The 13,876-nt window shown below is 37.6% G+C and overlaps 1 protein-coding gene across 3 annotated transcripts in view; it reads left to right on the top strand.

The window, feature by feature from the left end:
• Window positions 1–13,876, top strand: part of ZDBF2 (zinc finger DBF-type containing 2) — a 15,046-nt gene extending 1,170 nt beyond the window's left edge. The window contains exons 2-7 of one of the 3 annotated variants that reach the window (XM_062640573.1): window positions 2,161–2,272; window positions 2,883–2,934; window positions 3,454–3,505; window positions 4,091–4,196; window positions 4,733–4,860; window positions 10,449–13,876. In XM_062640573.1, the coding sequence (XP_062496557.1) occupies window positions 2,883–2,934; window positions 3,454–3,505; window positions 4,091–4,196; window positions 4,733–4,860; window positions 10,449–13,293 (3,183 nt within the window). In that variant the 5' untranslated portion in view covers window positions 2,161–2,272 and the 3' untranslated portion in view covers window positions 13,294–13,876. Of the gene's footprint in view, window positions 1–1,272; window positions 2,273–2,882; window positions 2,935–3,453; window positions 3,506–4,090; window positions 4,197–4,732; window positions 4,861–10,448 lie in introns of those variants that run through there. The other 2 variants (XM_062640572.1, XM_062640571.1) reach the window with 2 other exon arrangements.

The following is a 13,876-nucleotide window of genomic DNA, read 5'->3' as shown; positions in this document are numbered from 1 at the left end:
ATTGCAGTTAGGCTGGCCAGATTTTGGCAACATAACTAAGGCATCTGCACATCCTTTACATTCCTAGCCTGTGGTTTGAACTTGACTTCAGATAATAAGCAAGCTGTGTAGTGTTTTAAGTTCAGGTTTGTATCTCTGGGTGGTTTTGTGCTGTGTATCATGTTGAGGTCAGGTTGGTTTGTTTGCTTTTTTTGTCCTGTACACTAGTGTTCCTTATGAAACACTTGAGATAAAAGAATAGGTATTCCTCTCTTGTAAGCTTTATAGGTAAGTATATTCTCTAATATTTTTCTGACAGTTATTAAGCGATAGCCAGGCTTTTACAAGTCTTACCTAATATGTCGCTCTTCCAGTGAGAAAATCTGGTCCATTGAATCTCCTGGAACTGCAGAAAGATGATGAGGAGATCCAGACTGGAGTAATTAATTATAATTTTAGGACATAGTCCTGTCCTGTTTAAAGTTAATATGCTCTTAGCCCACTTTAGATGTGCACGAGTCTGTGTCTTGGCCTAGGGGTGTAACTTACAGAATTGTACTTGCAGATGTGTGAACTCTCTGTAGTGCACCACTACTGGAATTATTCCTTGAAATAAGGAAGTAATGAGCTGTTGTAGCAGTTGTCCTTCAATGTATTGCAGTTGCAATTGCTTGCTGTCTCTGAGATGAAACTAGATATTTGTATATCACAGTGCTTTAATTCAGTTCTGTGGAATGAATGTTTGTGGTGTCCCCTGCTGACAGTGGAAATGCTGTGTGACTGCCCTAACAATGGGGTAGCTTCATTTCTGGCTGCTACTCTCTTGTCACACTCCACATTTGTCGCTTTATCTTAAGTATATATATCTATAGCAAGACCTTAAAAAATTGGTGAGTTGACTTTGAGCACATGGAACAAGTTATTTGCCATAAAGCATCATTCATGAAAGATAGTCTTGTGGGCTCTCCTCTCACTTTCTTTTGGGTCCTGACCGCATATAGGACACAGAACAGGGTGACTGAGATCAGTTTATCCATAAAGAAAACCTTTTCTCAGTTGCCTGATAAGAATCTTTATAAGAACAGCTGTTTTTTTGCTTTGTTTTTGTTTGTTTAGTTCTGCATGAATTGATACACTATGGGAAGGAGAAGGAGTCTGGTGGTTTGGTTGTGTGGTTTGTTGGTGTTTTTTTTGGAGAGTGAGGGTTCTTTTGGTTTTTTTTTTGAGTTGAGATGTTAAGATAGTCTTTCTGCCTACAACTGCTATAACAGCTCTTCTATTTTATAATGACCAGTGAAAACAAATTTAAAGAAAACAGAAAACAAACCACAAGTCTGTCAAGCCTGATGATATGTAGCTTCATATAGGAGCATCTTTTTTCATATATGAGAACAGGAATTGAGGAGGGAAGGGATAATTCTTGTAAAAACAGTTTATAAAGCGTAGAAAGTAAAAGTGGTTGATTTGAAACTTTGCTTGTCATCGCACAATTACATAAATGGTAAGCCAAGAGCAGATCTATGAATTGTGAAGTCCTGAGTTTTGCGATGGGATATAGTACTTTCACTGTGATGCTGATGATAGTGGTTGTGTAAATTATTGTGGCCTTTCTGTTTTCCTGTCTATAATGCTAATAATAATACTTCATTGAGCATATATAATGATTAATTTATAACATGCTTTGAACATCCAGCCTACTCTTAAATTTCCAGTTAATGTATTATTGCGATATCTAAATAGCTTATGTAACATAAGCAAAATAAAGCATTCTTTTTCTGAGCAGGTTCATGAACAATGCTCAAAATAGATTCATTTCAATTTGGTTGGTGTAGAGGAATTTGTTTGCTGTTATTGTAGAATATATTAGTATATATTGTGTTATATACTTTATATCTTGAGTGCTGGCATCCAAAACAATAACAATATTTAATACATAATGACTGTGAGAAAGAAGGAACAAAGTTATTCCAGAAAGAATAATTAACATTTGTGTAGGAAACACTGTCAAAACAACTTCCATAACAAAAAAGAAGGATGTACTGCAGACTTTAAAAGAGGTTTATCCATTCTATCGACTGACTTGTTTGTAAAATGGTACAGAAAAATTTACATGCCCTAGGGCATGGAAAATACGCATTATTAACTCTATTTTAAAAGGCTCTTTAACTTCATTGTTGCCAGATGGGATGAGAAGAGATAAGTGTCCTGCACTGCAAATGGCCTCCTGCTCGGCATTTGTTGTTTGCTAGTCTGGAGTCAGCTTTGGTGGATAAAGAAGGCTGATGAGTCTAAGGTTTGTACTAGAAGGCTGATTTTATGCTTGTATTCTGTAAGGTAAAAGTAATGTGTGAAGCTTGGAAGCCCTTTTTGTTTGGGCACCCTAAAGCATGTAACTGTATGTTGCTGCAGTCATATGTTAATTAAAAATTGTGGGATTCAATGTTGATTTGCAGGTCTTTTGAGCAATAAGGTGTACTTTTTAGCCTGGATAAACAAAATTATTTTGTTTGGTCTAGGTATATATAATACCTTTATTATCATACATTTCATCTTTGTTGTAAAGGCAACTCAGGAAATGAATTAAATGAATTTGACAAGATTATTGCTTAATAACCTAACAGTCTAAGTTGTATTCATAAGTATGGTATTCAGCTTCATTAATTAAAACAGCAATTAGCCCCTTCTGTCAAAGCAAATGTGCATTATTAAATATAATATTAGGGTAACCTAGTAAAGCAGAGGTTTATTTTTACAGGTCAGCTTCATATAAGTCAAGTCTTGTCTGTAGCCAAAACAGTGCAGTGCTTCTGAACAGCTTGGACTGAAGGATGAAGTTGAGGATGAGCTTTACTGTGGGTTTTAAAACATTGTGTATTCTCAGTTATTTTGGTTTTTACTTACAGATGTTTGACAGAATCAAAGCATCTGATGAAGCTTCTGCTTCTTCAGCACAAGGTGAGAAGTTTAAAAGTAAATGGTTTTGCTGAAGTTATTTTTATTTTTTTTAGTCTAATAATAGCAGAAGCATCAGTTCAGCTTGTAGTTTCAATTGCACACTTTGATTTCCTAGGCTTTTTTATGGAACTTAGAAGGAATAAGTGAATTCTGAATTGCCCACAGAGTTTCTATGTCAGTGTAATTTCCTTGTCCTGTAATAAGCTGTTAAAGACATGTTACGTTTTATCTCAGTGATCATGGATATGGCAGTATAAATGCAGATTGCTTAATCTTGATCCCAGACAAATCGGTAGAGAAAAATTCCCACTCACCTCAACCATGAAAGAGTAAAGCTTATTTTATGAAGCTCTCAGAGGAACTTTGGGGACAAAAGGATCTCTCTCTACACATACTTTCTTTCTTAATCTTCCTTTAAAATAGTAGGTTTGACAAATGAAATGTAAGAGAAGTAAGTAATTGCAGGTGAAACTCTGTTTCAACTGTTTGATACTCTGTTTTGGTTTGTTTTCCCTATAGGAGCGGAAAGGCATGGTGTTGAAGGCTCTGTACGACAGGACAGCAGTAGCAGGTAAGTTAGGTCATGATCTAACTGGCATCCAGCTTACTGCTTACACAAAGTAAACCAGAAAGAATTTGGTTTTCAACCTTATCAGTTATCTTGTATAATGGATGATAGTGATACAATATAGGTCAAGTATATGGTGGATGTCCTTTTTATCTGTACCCACGTACTATTAAAAACTGGGGGGAAGGTGCATTGTAGTGCCCAAAACTAATGTGTGGGTGTCAAGATTTCTTTATCTTTAGTCTTTTTTTTTTTAATAATAAAATCCTAGAAGAATTGAAAAATGACTTTGCCTTTTTCTGACAAGACAGTTCTCTTCAGATTTCAGCCAACTGAAATTAGCATTTGTGTTAGCTGTGCCTTCAACCTGTTACCCTTTGTTCTGCATTGAAGAAAAAAATTTGCTTAATGAAATTTTCTTGGGAATACCTTAAAATATGTAGTCCTACTTGCCATTAAAACTCTGAAATAGAAGCCTTGATCTTGCAAATTTGTTCCAGCTCTATAGAAAGATAGCTGGGTAGAATTTCCATGTTAAGAACATGAATTAAGCATCCTAACATATCTAATATTACCTGCTTCTCTAAGTTTACACACAAGACGGCAAGACCATTCTTGGCCTGGAGTATCTACTGTGCAAAATAGACAAGGATACTGCAACTGTTGCCATGTACACTACAGTAACCTGGAACAGGTAAGGAGGCTTCTGTATAATTCAGCAACAGATAGCAAAGAGTATGAGAAGGCTTTATCATCTTATAAAATATCAGTCTTTACACTGAACAACCAATACATAAATTGATTAGTTTTCATTCAGTATTACACAGTGTATGCCCTGAGAAGATGATATCTCCCTTATCTATTACCTGTTAAAGATGGAGTGGCATGGCTCCTGCAGTCTGCTTTTCTGAAGTGGCACACTGCTGTGCATTGCATCCAGTGGGTTTATTTCTGTAGCTTTACTCTTGAGATCTGTATATATTGCATTAGAATTAATAATGTTCCAACTCGGAAAGATCTTTCAGCACATTTTAATATTATTTGAGACTTTCTAAGCATGTTTAAAAATCTTATTGGGTCAAGGTTTTTTAGAAAAGGCTGAAAATTTTTCTTTTTATTTAAATATTTTCATAGCAACAGTGTAATGTTTAATTTGGGAAGTAATTTTTTGGAACAGGCCAGTGTGTTAACGGTAGTATTGAACTAGTTGTCTCTTTTATCTTTCACCAGCATGTTTTCAGCTCCCAGCACAGACATTTTACCACTTACTGCAGGAATCGTATGGGTGCCAGTAGCTTGATGGAGCGTTTCTTGCAAGATGTTTTGCAGCATCATCCACACAGATACCATGACAACAGGTATAATACGGCTGGCTTTTTTATTGTTTTCAAGTATGTGTTGGTAGAATGCTTGCATTATTAGTTCTCTTCCACTGCTGAGCAGTAAATTTGGCCATTTGAGGTGAAGCTTTCACATTGAAGAAAAGTTTGAAAGGAGTGTATCTATAGAAGCGATATCCATGTATACTGCTTTTGTGTTGTCTCTGTACTTTTAAGCTTTGTTTCACTACTTAAGGATTTGGTATAACACTGTTGATGCCAACTAACTGTGAGGACCTGAAAAAAAAAGCAACATATGGGTTATGAGTATAATGTCAGACTGTCCAGTCTGACATGTGTTTATGAATTCTTGTAATTTGGGCTTTGTATACATGTATTATTACAATTCTGGGCTTTATATATAGCAGTGTATTTTATGGTATGTTTTGAAAGAGTTCATATTTCTGGTTTGTTGCTTTTGGATAATCAGGTGAATATTTCTATGCTTATTTCTTCATGATCCTTGCAGTTCACACATTCAGTTAATACTTACATGGATTACATTAATTGGCCAATTCATTAACCCTCAGATTTTCAAAAGTGTTCTCTTTATTTATCATAAGAGGGTTGGTGTGTAAGTTTTTTCCCTGTAGAAGAAGGGAAATCAATTAAATCTCATTCCTTGTTTGTTCTGCAAGGCAGACAGAAATCCCAGTCTGACCCAGTACAGTGTATCTTGATATGTAACTCTTGCTATAGGTCTGACAAACAAGTATAAGGGTATTTTGTCTGGAGGCAGTTGTATTGATATTATCAGGGATGTGACAGAACAAGAAGATAGACATGTCTATGACAAATTAGCCCAGGACATGTACACATCACTGCTAATAAGCTTCCATCTTAAATAAATAAATTAAATCCTGCTGGTATAAGAGCATGTATATTTTTTTGCCATGGAGAAAATACAGTATTCACTTTAAGGTAACACCTAATGAGAAAAAGCCGTCTTCATGCATCACTGACAGAAGGTTATTTCTTTGGTGAACAAAACTTAATAACTAGGAGCAACAAGCTATGCTTGTTCCTCTTAAGTTGTTGAAAGAAGGAATGGAATGAGAAAAATAATGTACAAAATCTAGATGAAGTTGGGGGGAGAAAGGGGAGGAGTAATCCCAAAGACAGAGTTTGGAGGAAGAAAAAAGCAAAGGTGGAAAAGAAAGTGTGAATAGATTTATGTTGCAGTCCTGCTTTGAAGCAAACAAAAGCCCCCACATTTTTAACTGACATCTGAAATAAGAGCTGGGTTGTCTTTGTTCATACATAAAACCTCTTGGATTGATACATGCTTTCATTCAGTTCTTAAATACCTTTTTTTTTATTTTTCAGCTGAATTCACAAAAGGTATCTTAACCTTAATTTAAAAGGATTATAGAAATATTTGAGAGACTTGATTTGTTTTGCAGAACCAGTATACCTACTAGTGATGTGGAGAAAATAAATATTGACCAGAGCTTTGACTTATACTGAATTTCAGAGGATATTGGTGTTTTGCCTTTCCCCCCCACAAAAAAAAAAACCACCACCAAAACAAACAAAAAAAAACAAAACCAAAAAAAACCCCCACACAAATCAAGAAATCAGTCCTTCCTCCAAACTCTTGGTGTAGAAGTTTTTATATAAAGAAATAGTGAGCATTTAAGAGAGTAAATCTTCACTCTGCTTTTGGGGGTAATTTATAGCAGAGCTGTCAGAAGATCCTAAATGTATAGAACTGTAGTTCTGTTACCACAAAAGACAGTCAAAGAAACTCTTTAAGACTTGATTTGGAGTTCTAGAAAACATTCTTTGTTGCATCGCTGGATGCACACGTGAATAATTTCTCAAGGGTGAGCGCACCTGGAGTCTACAAGCAGCATCTGTATATCCAACAAACTTATATGCATATTTACAAACTTTCTGGGAAATGTTTTACATATTCATTATATTTTGTGGAACTAATTAATTAAAAACGAATTAATATTTGCATTTTAATTGCGCATATGCTTTCTTGCTGAGTGGTGGTCTTGAGGGGTCTCAGACCCCTCAGACTATCTCAGTAGTCTTCCTCACTGTGTCTGCTGATGGACCTCTGTGCTTGCACATGTGGAAAAGACTCTTGTGAATTACTTAACAATTGTGTCCATGTTTTAGGTCAGTTTGTTCTGATTTGTTCCTTACAGAGGAAGTTTAGATTGGATATAAGGAGGAAATTCTTTCCTGTTAGGGTGGTGAAGCACTGAAATAGGTTGCCCAGGGAGGTTGTGAATGCTGCATCCCTGGCAGTGTTCAAGACCAGGCTGGACGAGGGCTTGGGTGATACGGTTTAGCGTGAGGTGTCCTTGCCCATGGCAGGGGGTTTGAAACTAGATGATCTTAAGGTCCTTTCCAACCCTAACGATTCTATGATTCTGTAACTGGCCTCATCTGTCTTAGTTGTTCCTTTATTATCTTCATGCTAGGTTGACTGTGGAGGGGGGGAACTACCCTGCCCCATCATTACTCCTTCCTTATCTTCAAAGGCTACCCTTGTTTTATACATACCTTAGGGCCACACTGGCCAATCTTGTTCTCAACAGAGCAGTCCCAATTTACAACTCAGCATTTTAGCTTACATTACCTCCACCTCAGAGACATTTGTTTGTAAGTAATTTTTGAAAATTGAATACAGACTGTTAAGCGAGCTAGAAGCCTAGGAATTTGATGCAGTTTATCCATACCAAAATCCATTTAGTCCTATATTCAGTCTTCCAGCAATATCCAGATGCCATGTGTTTATCACAAAGGTAGAAGAACTCTGAAATGAGAAAGTTAAAGGATTATTTCTACTGCCTTTAGCCTTCCCTTTCAGTCTAATTCTGATTTGAGTAAAGGTACTTTATCTCACATCTTAGGTGGACAAGAATGCATGCAGCAGTGGGGCACAGCAGTTCAGCTGACAGGCATTGTTTGATCATTTGATAATAGAAACAATCTTGGGGTTTTGTTTTTTTTTTTGTTGACATTTCTTTATATGAGGTTTTTCTTTTTACTTATTCAGTCCTATAACCCTTATCAGTACTCTGATGAATTCAGTCCTCTTTACTTAGATAACCAGAATTCCACTGTATTCTAAAAGATGATACACCTTTGAGAAAAGTGCTACTTTTTTTAGAGTACACAAGGAATATTGCAGGTTTTGTTATAAAGTTTTATTGTCTTTTTTCAGGGAGGGGGGTTTATACTGGTGCTGGTGAATCAGTGTGGTTTGGTAGGGTTATGCAAAGTGCATCCCTACTTTTTATGTATCACTTTTTATGTAGCCAGTGTGATTTCCCCCATCCCACATCCCACCCCCCTACATTATGTGTTGCAATGATTTGAGGAGACTCTGTTTCCTTAGAAGAAGGCCTGTTTGTTTGATGGACAGTGCTTCAGGCCCTGCCTTGTGAGCAAGACCCTTGTAACTATTGGTCTTCTGATAACTTTCATTTCCATGTTGTTTTGCATAAAAAAGTTGCTTGCTTTATGACTGTTAGTGGCTCTGTAGTTCTCCTCAAATGACCTCAGTAAACAGGGATTTGAGTGCATGATAGTTGGTACTCTCTGAAGCATTCTGGGAGCTGATAGTAATTATTTTGAGAGGCCACAGAGAATATGTGATGTTTCAGAAGGACTGGGAAAAAAAACAAATGTAGCAATTGTCGATTATTATTGAGGGCAGAGAAGAGGATCTGCCTACAGACTTCTTTGCTTAAATTATGGTGTTTCCATGAGAACCGAATAATCAAACTGTTCATAATAACCTAGAAGACAATGAAATGATGAGTAACGGTCACTGCTGCTTTTGTCAAGAAAAATCGCATCAGGTCATCCTAAATTCCTCCTCTGGCAGGATAATGTACGTTATATAGAGAGTAGAATTGTGTATCTGTCATCTCTCCTGTCACATCTATCATGACATCTCTCAGAAGCCCAGCTTTTGGCATGTTCTTTTATGAGGTTTATAAGCAAGCTAAGGAAAATTTGGTTTATTATTAAATGATGATGAAATAAATATGTAGCTAGCTGGAAAACTGTTTTCTTAATTGTTATTGTCTCAGAGAGGGAGAGAACAAAATCTAATGGTGGATCATGAGCTCAGTCACTGAAACCTTTTCCTACCACTAAGCCCTATCCTGAGGTTTGAAGTAGGTGCTTTGAAATATAAGGGGGCAGGGGGAAGCAGGAATTTTGGTTTGGTGGTGATTCTATGAAGTATACTTTTCTGGACTAAATCTTGTTAACTCTATAGAGTTCAAATATCAGGTTTAAATTTTATTCTTTAAACATTGGCAAAACCTAACATTTTTTTCGACTATAAAATTGTTCTTCCAGGCTGACAATTCTTCTTTATCTGTCATCTCTCAGTAAAAGGCTGAAACATAGCTATATTCAGCTAAGTTCTCCTGTAGTTGTTTTTCAGCATTCAGGAGCTACTTAGAAATACTTGCTGCAAGGTTGCTTGGTATCAGCTGTCTTTAACAACAACTGATGTCCAAGTCTTGCAAGGACTTCTGCAGATGTTAACTATTAAGCATTATAATTCTGTTGGCTCCTGATTTTTTATTTTTTTTTAACTTTAAATAAATGTGGAAGCTGAACATTTATAACTAAGGAAGTTACTGTACAATAAAATCTATTCACAATACTTTTAGCAGATGAATTCACCATAAGAGATGCATGTATGTCTGCCATGTATTAAAGCAAGCACCACCTGGGTCTCACAAGGTCTGGTTATAAATTTCAAATGAAACATAATATTCTCTCCACAGTTATTTTTTTTTTTTTTTTTTTTACAACTATTTTCATTAGATTTTTGCCCAGCTGTTACATATTGAAGCCTTGTAGGTTCCTGTGTTGTAGAAGAGTCCGTATCTCTCATTTTTGTTAGTTCTGCAAGACATAAACACTTGTATTTGAGGCAGTCATAAAGACAGAGCACCCAGTTACAGAGTATATAGAAATCTGCTGTTGTTACTGTGAGGCTGAACAGTCATAACTTGGCTTCTTAAAAGGGAGTCAGAAGCTATGGTATGTCTGTGTGAAATAGTGAACATGGAATTCCTTGGCAACATGTGCAGTGTTCCTGTCATGCAACCACCTTTCGTAGGGAAAGGGACATTTATACTCTATAGTATTCTTATACTGTGCCATATTATAATGTTGTGTTTCTCTACAAAAGCTCAGTATTAATTGATAGCTTTACCAGTGAATTAACCTCTTTATAAGCTCCCAACTTCAAACAAAAGAAATATCTTTATTTTTTATTTCTTTTCTGTATTTATAAAATGATTGTAATGTGTTTGCCTGTTCTTAATGGGTGGTTGCATGAAGAGGGTAACCAGCTGTCATCTTTAGCTTTGTGCAACGTTGCCCCCTCACCCTCTGCCCTTTTTACAGATGGGTTATCTCTGCTAAAGTAAGCAGAGGTGGTAACTTGTGTTTGTTCATTAGATGTGATGCATTCTAGGTAATTACTCTTAAAAAAACCCAAGCCCAACACTACTGTTTGAAAAACCTTAATCGTATTTACAGTATTTATATAAGGTGCTTCTTCCCCTCCCCTTTAGACCAAGCTATGATGACATGCCACTCCCCGTCACTCCAGAGCCTGCTAGGACTGCTTGCCTGTCCCTGGAAGAGATGGACAGAAAGAGGAACAGAGAGAGACGGGAGATTTCTAGCAAAGACCAGGAGTCCACTGGTGAAATACGATCTTCTGCTCCATGCCTGTCTCGTAAGGGTACAAAGAAAACATCTGTGACACAAGCATTTATTGAAAAACTAGAAAGAGGGCAGCAACATGCTATAAGAATATCCAAGCACTCTGTGGGCATTTGTAGCAATGAGAAACGGGACACCCTGAAAGCTGCTCAGATGGCAAATTGTAGCCGTGAAGGTCAGTTTACAGCTGTGAGTCCTGTATCTCAGCGATTTTCTGTCAGTCCTTTAACCCATAGTTCTCCTGTTAATCCTAAAACAGGAAAAAATGTTAGGAATTTGGCAGCAGCAGCAAATCTGATTTCACAGAGTGGATGTGGTAAAACGGGAATGGAGGCACACAATAGTGATGTGTTATTGAAACCAAGCTTGAATCTTGGTCTGGCACTGGGTCACCCAAAACGCTCTTCCATTTCTCATCAGAGTACTCTGTGCAGCAACAGCAATTCTTTATGTATTACCTCAGGTCAATCACTCTCAAAACGAGATGGTTTACGAACTCAGGATGAAACTGTCGTGTCTGATTTCCATCTCAGGGATACTGTGGGTGTTAGCAGCTCCCTAGATCCTGGGACATCCCCACAACTAGCAAGATGCAAAAAACTGAAGATGAACAGAGGTGGTGAAAGTTCAGTGGATGAAACTATTGAAGGTGTTATTTTGAAATACTGTCATGGCAGAAGTACATCTAAAGAAGTTTATTTGAAAGAAGAGAAGAATCCCTGTTCAACTTTTATATCATTTCTGGACCATACTCATTTAGAGGGCTCTGAAATGAGTTTTGACTGTGATGCACCTATTCAGGCAGGAACAGACTCACCCAAGGCAGCTATAAAAGGTATAGAAACCCTAAAAGAGGTCCAAATAAGTTTGCAAGATAAAGACTATGGAACACAGCTCTCTTCTGTTTTAAAAAGTGAGTCGATAGAGAAAGTAGAAGCAGTAAAACAGGATGTTGTAGTTCATACAGAAGAGCCCGTCCTTCCAGCTCTGCCTCATGTGCCTCCTTCTTTTGTGGGAAAGACCTGGTCTCAAATAATGTATGAAGATGATATAAAAATTGAAGAACTTGTGCGTGATTTCAGGGAAGGTCGTTTTCGCTGCTACTTTGATAGTGAATCCTCAGCCAACTGTACAGGGAAGAGAATGAAGAAAAAAAGGCAGAAGGATGAAAAAAGTAACAATATAGTTGAGAGTAATAGAAGAGATAGTGCATCATTTAAAGCATTGCCAGAATTTAACGATGCTCTAAGTGATGGCTCTGATTTTCATAACCCATCTGTAGCCTCAGATAGACTATGCAATGCACAGATGCTTAAAATGCCTAGGAAAAGGACATGGCGCCTGGCTTCAAGGTGCCAGGTGGTCAAAGTCAGTCATGGCACCCAAACAAGTCTATTGAACTACCCTGTAGCAAAAAGAAAGATGTCTAGAAGGGAGTCTGATCCAGCTGATCAGAAATCAAGCATTGTGTGGCCAGAGAATGAAAAAACTCCCAACATGAAAACTAGGCTATGTGCCCTTAAACTTCCTGAGTCCTATAGCAAGATTATGAGTCCTGTACAGCCTAAGACAGTGGTGTATGTACTTTCATGCCCAGAGATAAAACAGTGTAAAAGTAAACCTATGGATATTCCGAAAATGAGGAAAAATTGTAACTCCACGGATAGCAAAGACTCCATAAGGTATAAATACAAACAGTGTTCTTTCAAGTATTACGACCCACTAACAAATCGAATTCTGAAGATGCCTCCGAAGAGTCCAGGTGGAGAAAAGGCCAAAAAGCCCTCTCATGTTCGACAGCTTTTCAAAAGTCTTAGCTTTGATGCAAACAGGAAACTAGCTGATGCACAGAGAGAAAGCACGCCATCAAAGTCACTCAATTGGTCAGACTTGCATGGTTCATCTTCAGCATCTTTCCTCCCAGATCCAGGTAAAGGGAATGATGCAGCCTCAAATCAGAAGGCTGATGGATCTTCTGTTTCCACAGAAAGAACAGATTGTCTGGTATCTGGTCACTCTGAGAACTCTTATAAACACCTGATCATTTCACCTTTGAACTCCGGCCAGCCTGCAGTAGAAGGAGATGTTAGATTAACTCCATTTAACAGTAGAGTTACCAAAACTCCTCTGACCTCCGTCAGGAGTGAGCGGTTGGAGAGGGAGAGTCCAAAGGCAATATGGAAGAGAAAAGAAGGCACTAACAAAGAACCAGTTTTTTCCAGAAAGGCTGCAGGACCGAAGTCTGTCAGATGTACTGTTGGTAGGAGAGGAAACAGAGTAGTGGCAGGCAAACAAACTTCCAGACCTAAAAACCAGCAAAAAGAGGGGATAAGAAGGAAACTTAGTCCTCATGCCCAGAAATCTGCTTTGTCCATCCATAGGTGCCAGACAAGAAAAACTACAGTGGGAAAGCACCCTAAGAAAGAAAAGCCTGATGCTAAAAAATTAAAAGTGAGGAGGAAACCAAAAAGGACTTTTCTGAACTCAACAGTTGTCACAAGGATTCCTGAAAAGAGGCAGAAAGTCACGTCGGAATCTTTTCCTAAGAAGCCAGAGCAGGCTTCTTCCAAAGCCAGGAACTGGGAAGTAAGTGGAGATCAGGGTCACCCTAGCACTGTGAACCGACCCTCTAGAAGAACTTCTGCTGTACCATTACTTCGAAACTGTCTTGTTCCTCCAGGTGAGAGCTAGCTACCAAAATAATTTGAGGGTTTTTTTCCTATAACCAGCACCTGGAAAAAGATTGAAGAAAAGGAAATGGAACAGAAGGAGATCATAGATGAAGCAGTTGAAGTGCTAGAGCTGCAGAAAGTGCAAAGCCAGTCTGTTGTGAAACAGGTACAGCTGTAAACTCAGCTCTTGTTCCTAGAATATGGGGACATAATGTATTGCACTGTTCTACTGTGTAAAGCTGCAGAAGGTGTGTGTTTGAGTTAAAAAGCACTTAGAACCCTCATTACGAGACTTCACCTGTTCATCAGAAAATGAGCTTGAATGGTATCATGTTGTTTTTATGGTATTACCAGTGCATACTAGTGCACGGTAATAAGGTAAATTAGAAGCTGTATTAATTGTGCCTATTCTCATTTTTCCATAGAATTCTAAAGTGCAAAAAATGACTTGATTGTTACACTAGAAGTTAAAATGGCGATACATGAATTTGGACTGAATTTTGTGTATGTATTTGTGTAAATACACACATCCTTCAACACATAATATAATTTGCCAATGGAGTGGCATTAAAATTAATACAGTATGATACAATTCAGATCAA

The sequence above is a fragment of the Pezoporus occidentalis genome, unplaced genomic scaffold, assembly GCF_034315485.1.
Source record: "Pezoporus occidentalis ecotype Australia unplaced genomic scaffold, CSIRO_AGI_Poc_V1 ctg66, whole genome shotgun sequence".
Classification (NCBI taxonomy): domain Eukaryota; kingdom Metazoa; phylum Chordata; class Aves; order Psittaciformes; family Psittacidae; genus Pezoporus; species Pezoporus occidentalis.
The sequence above is the reverse complement of the archived record's forward strand: the minus strand, read 5'-3'. Positions and strand labels throughout refer to the sequence as shown.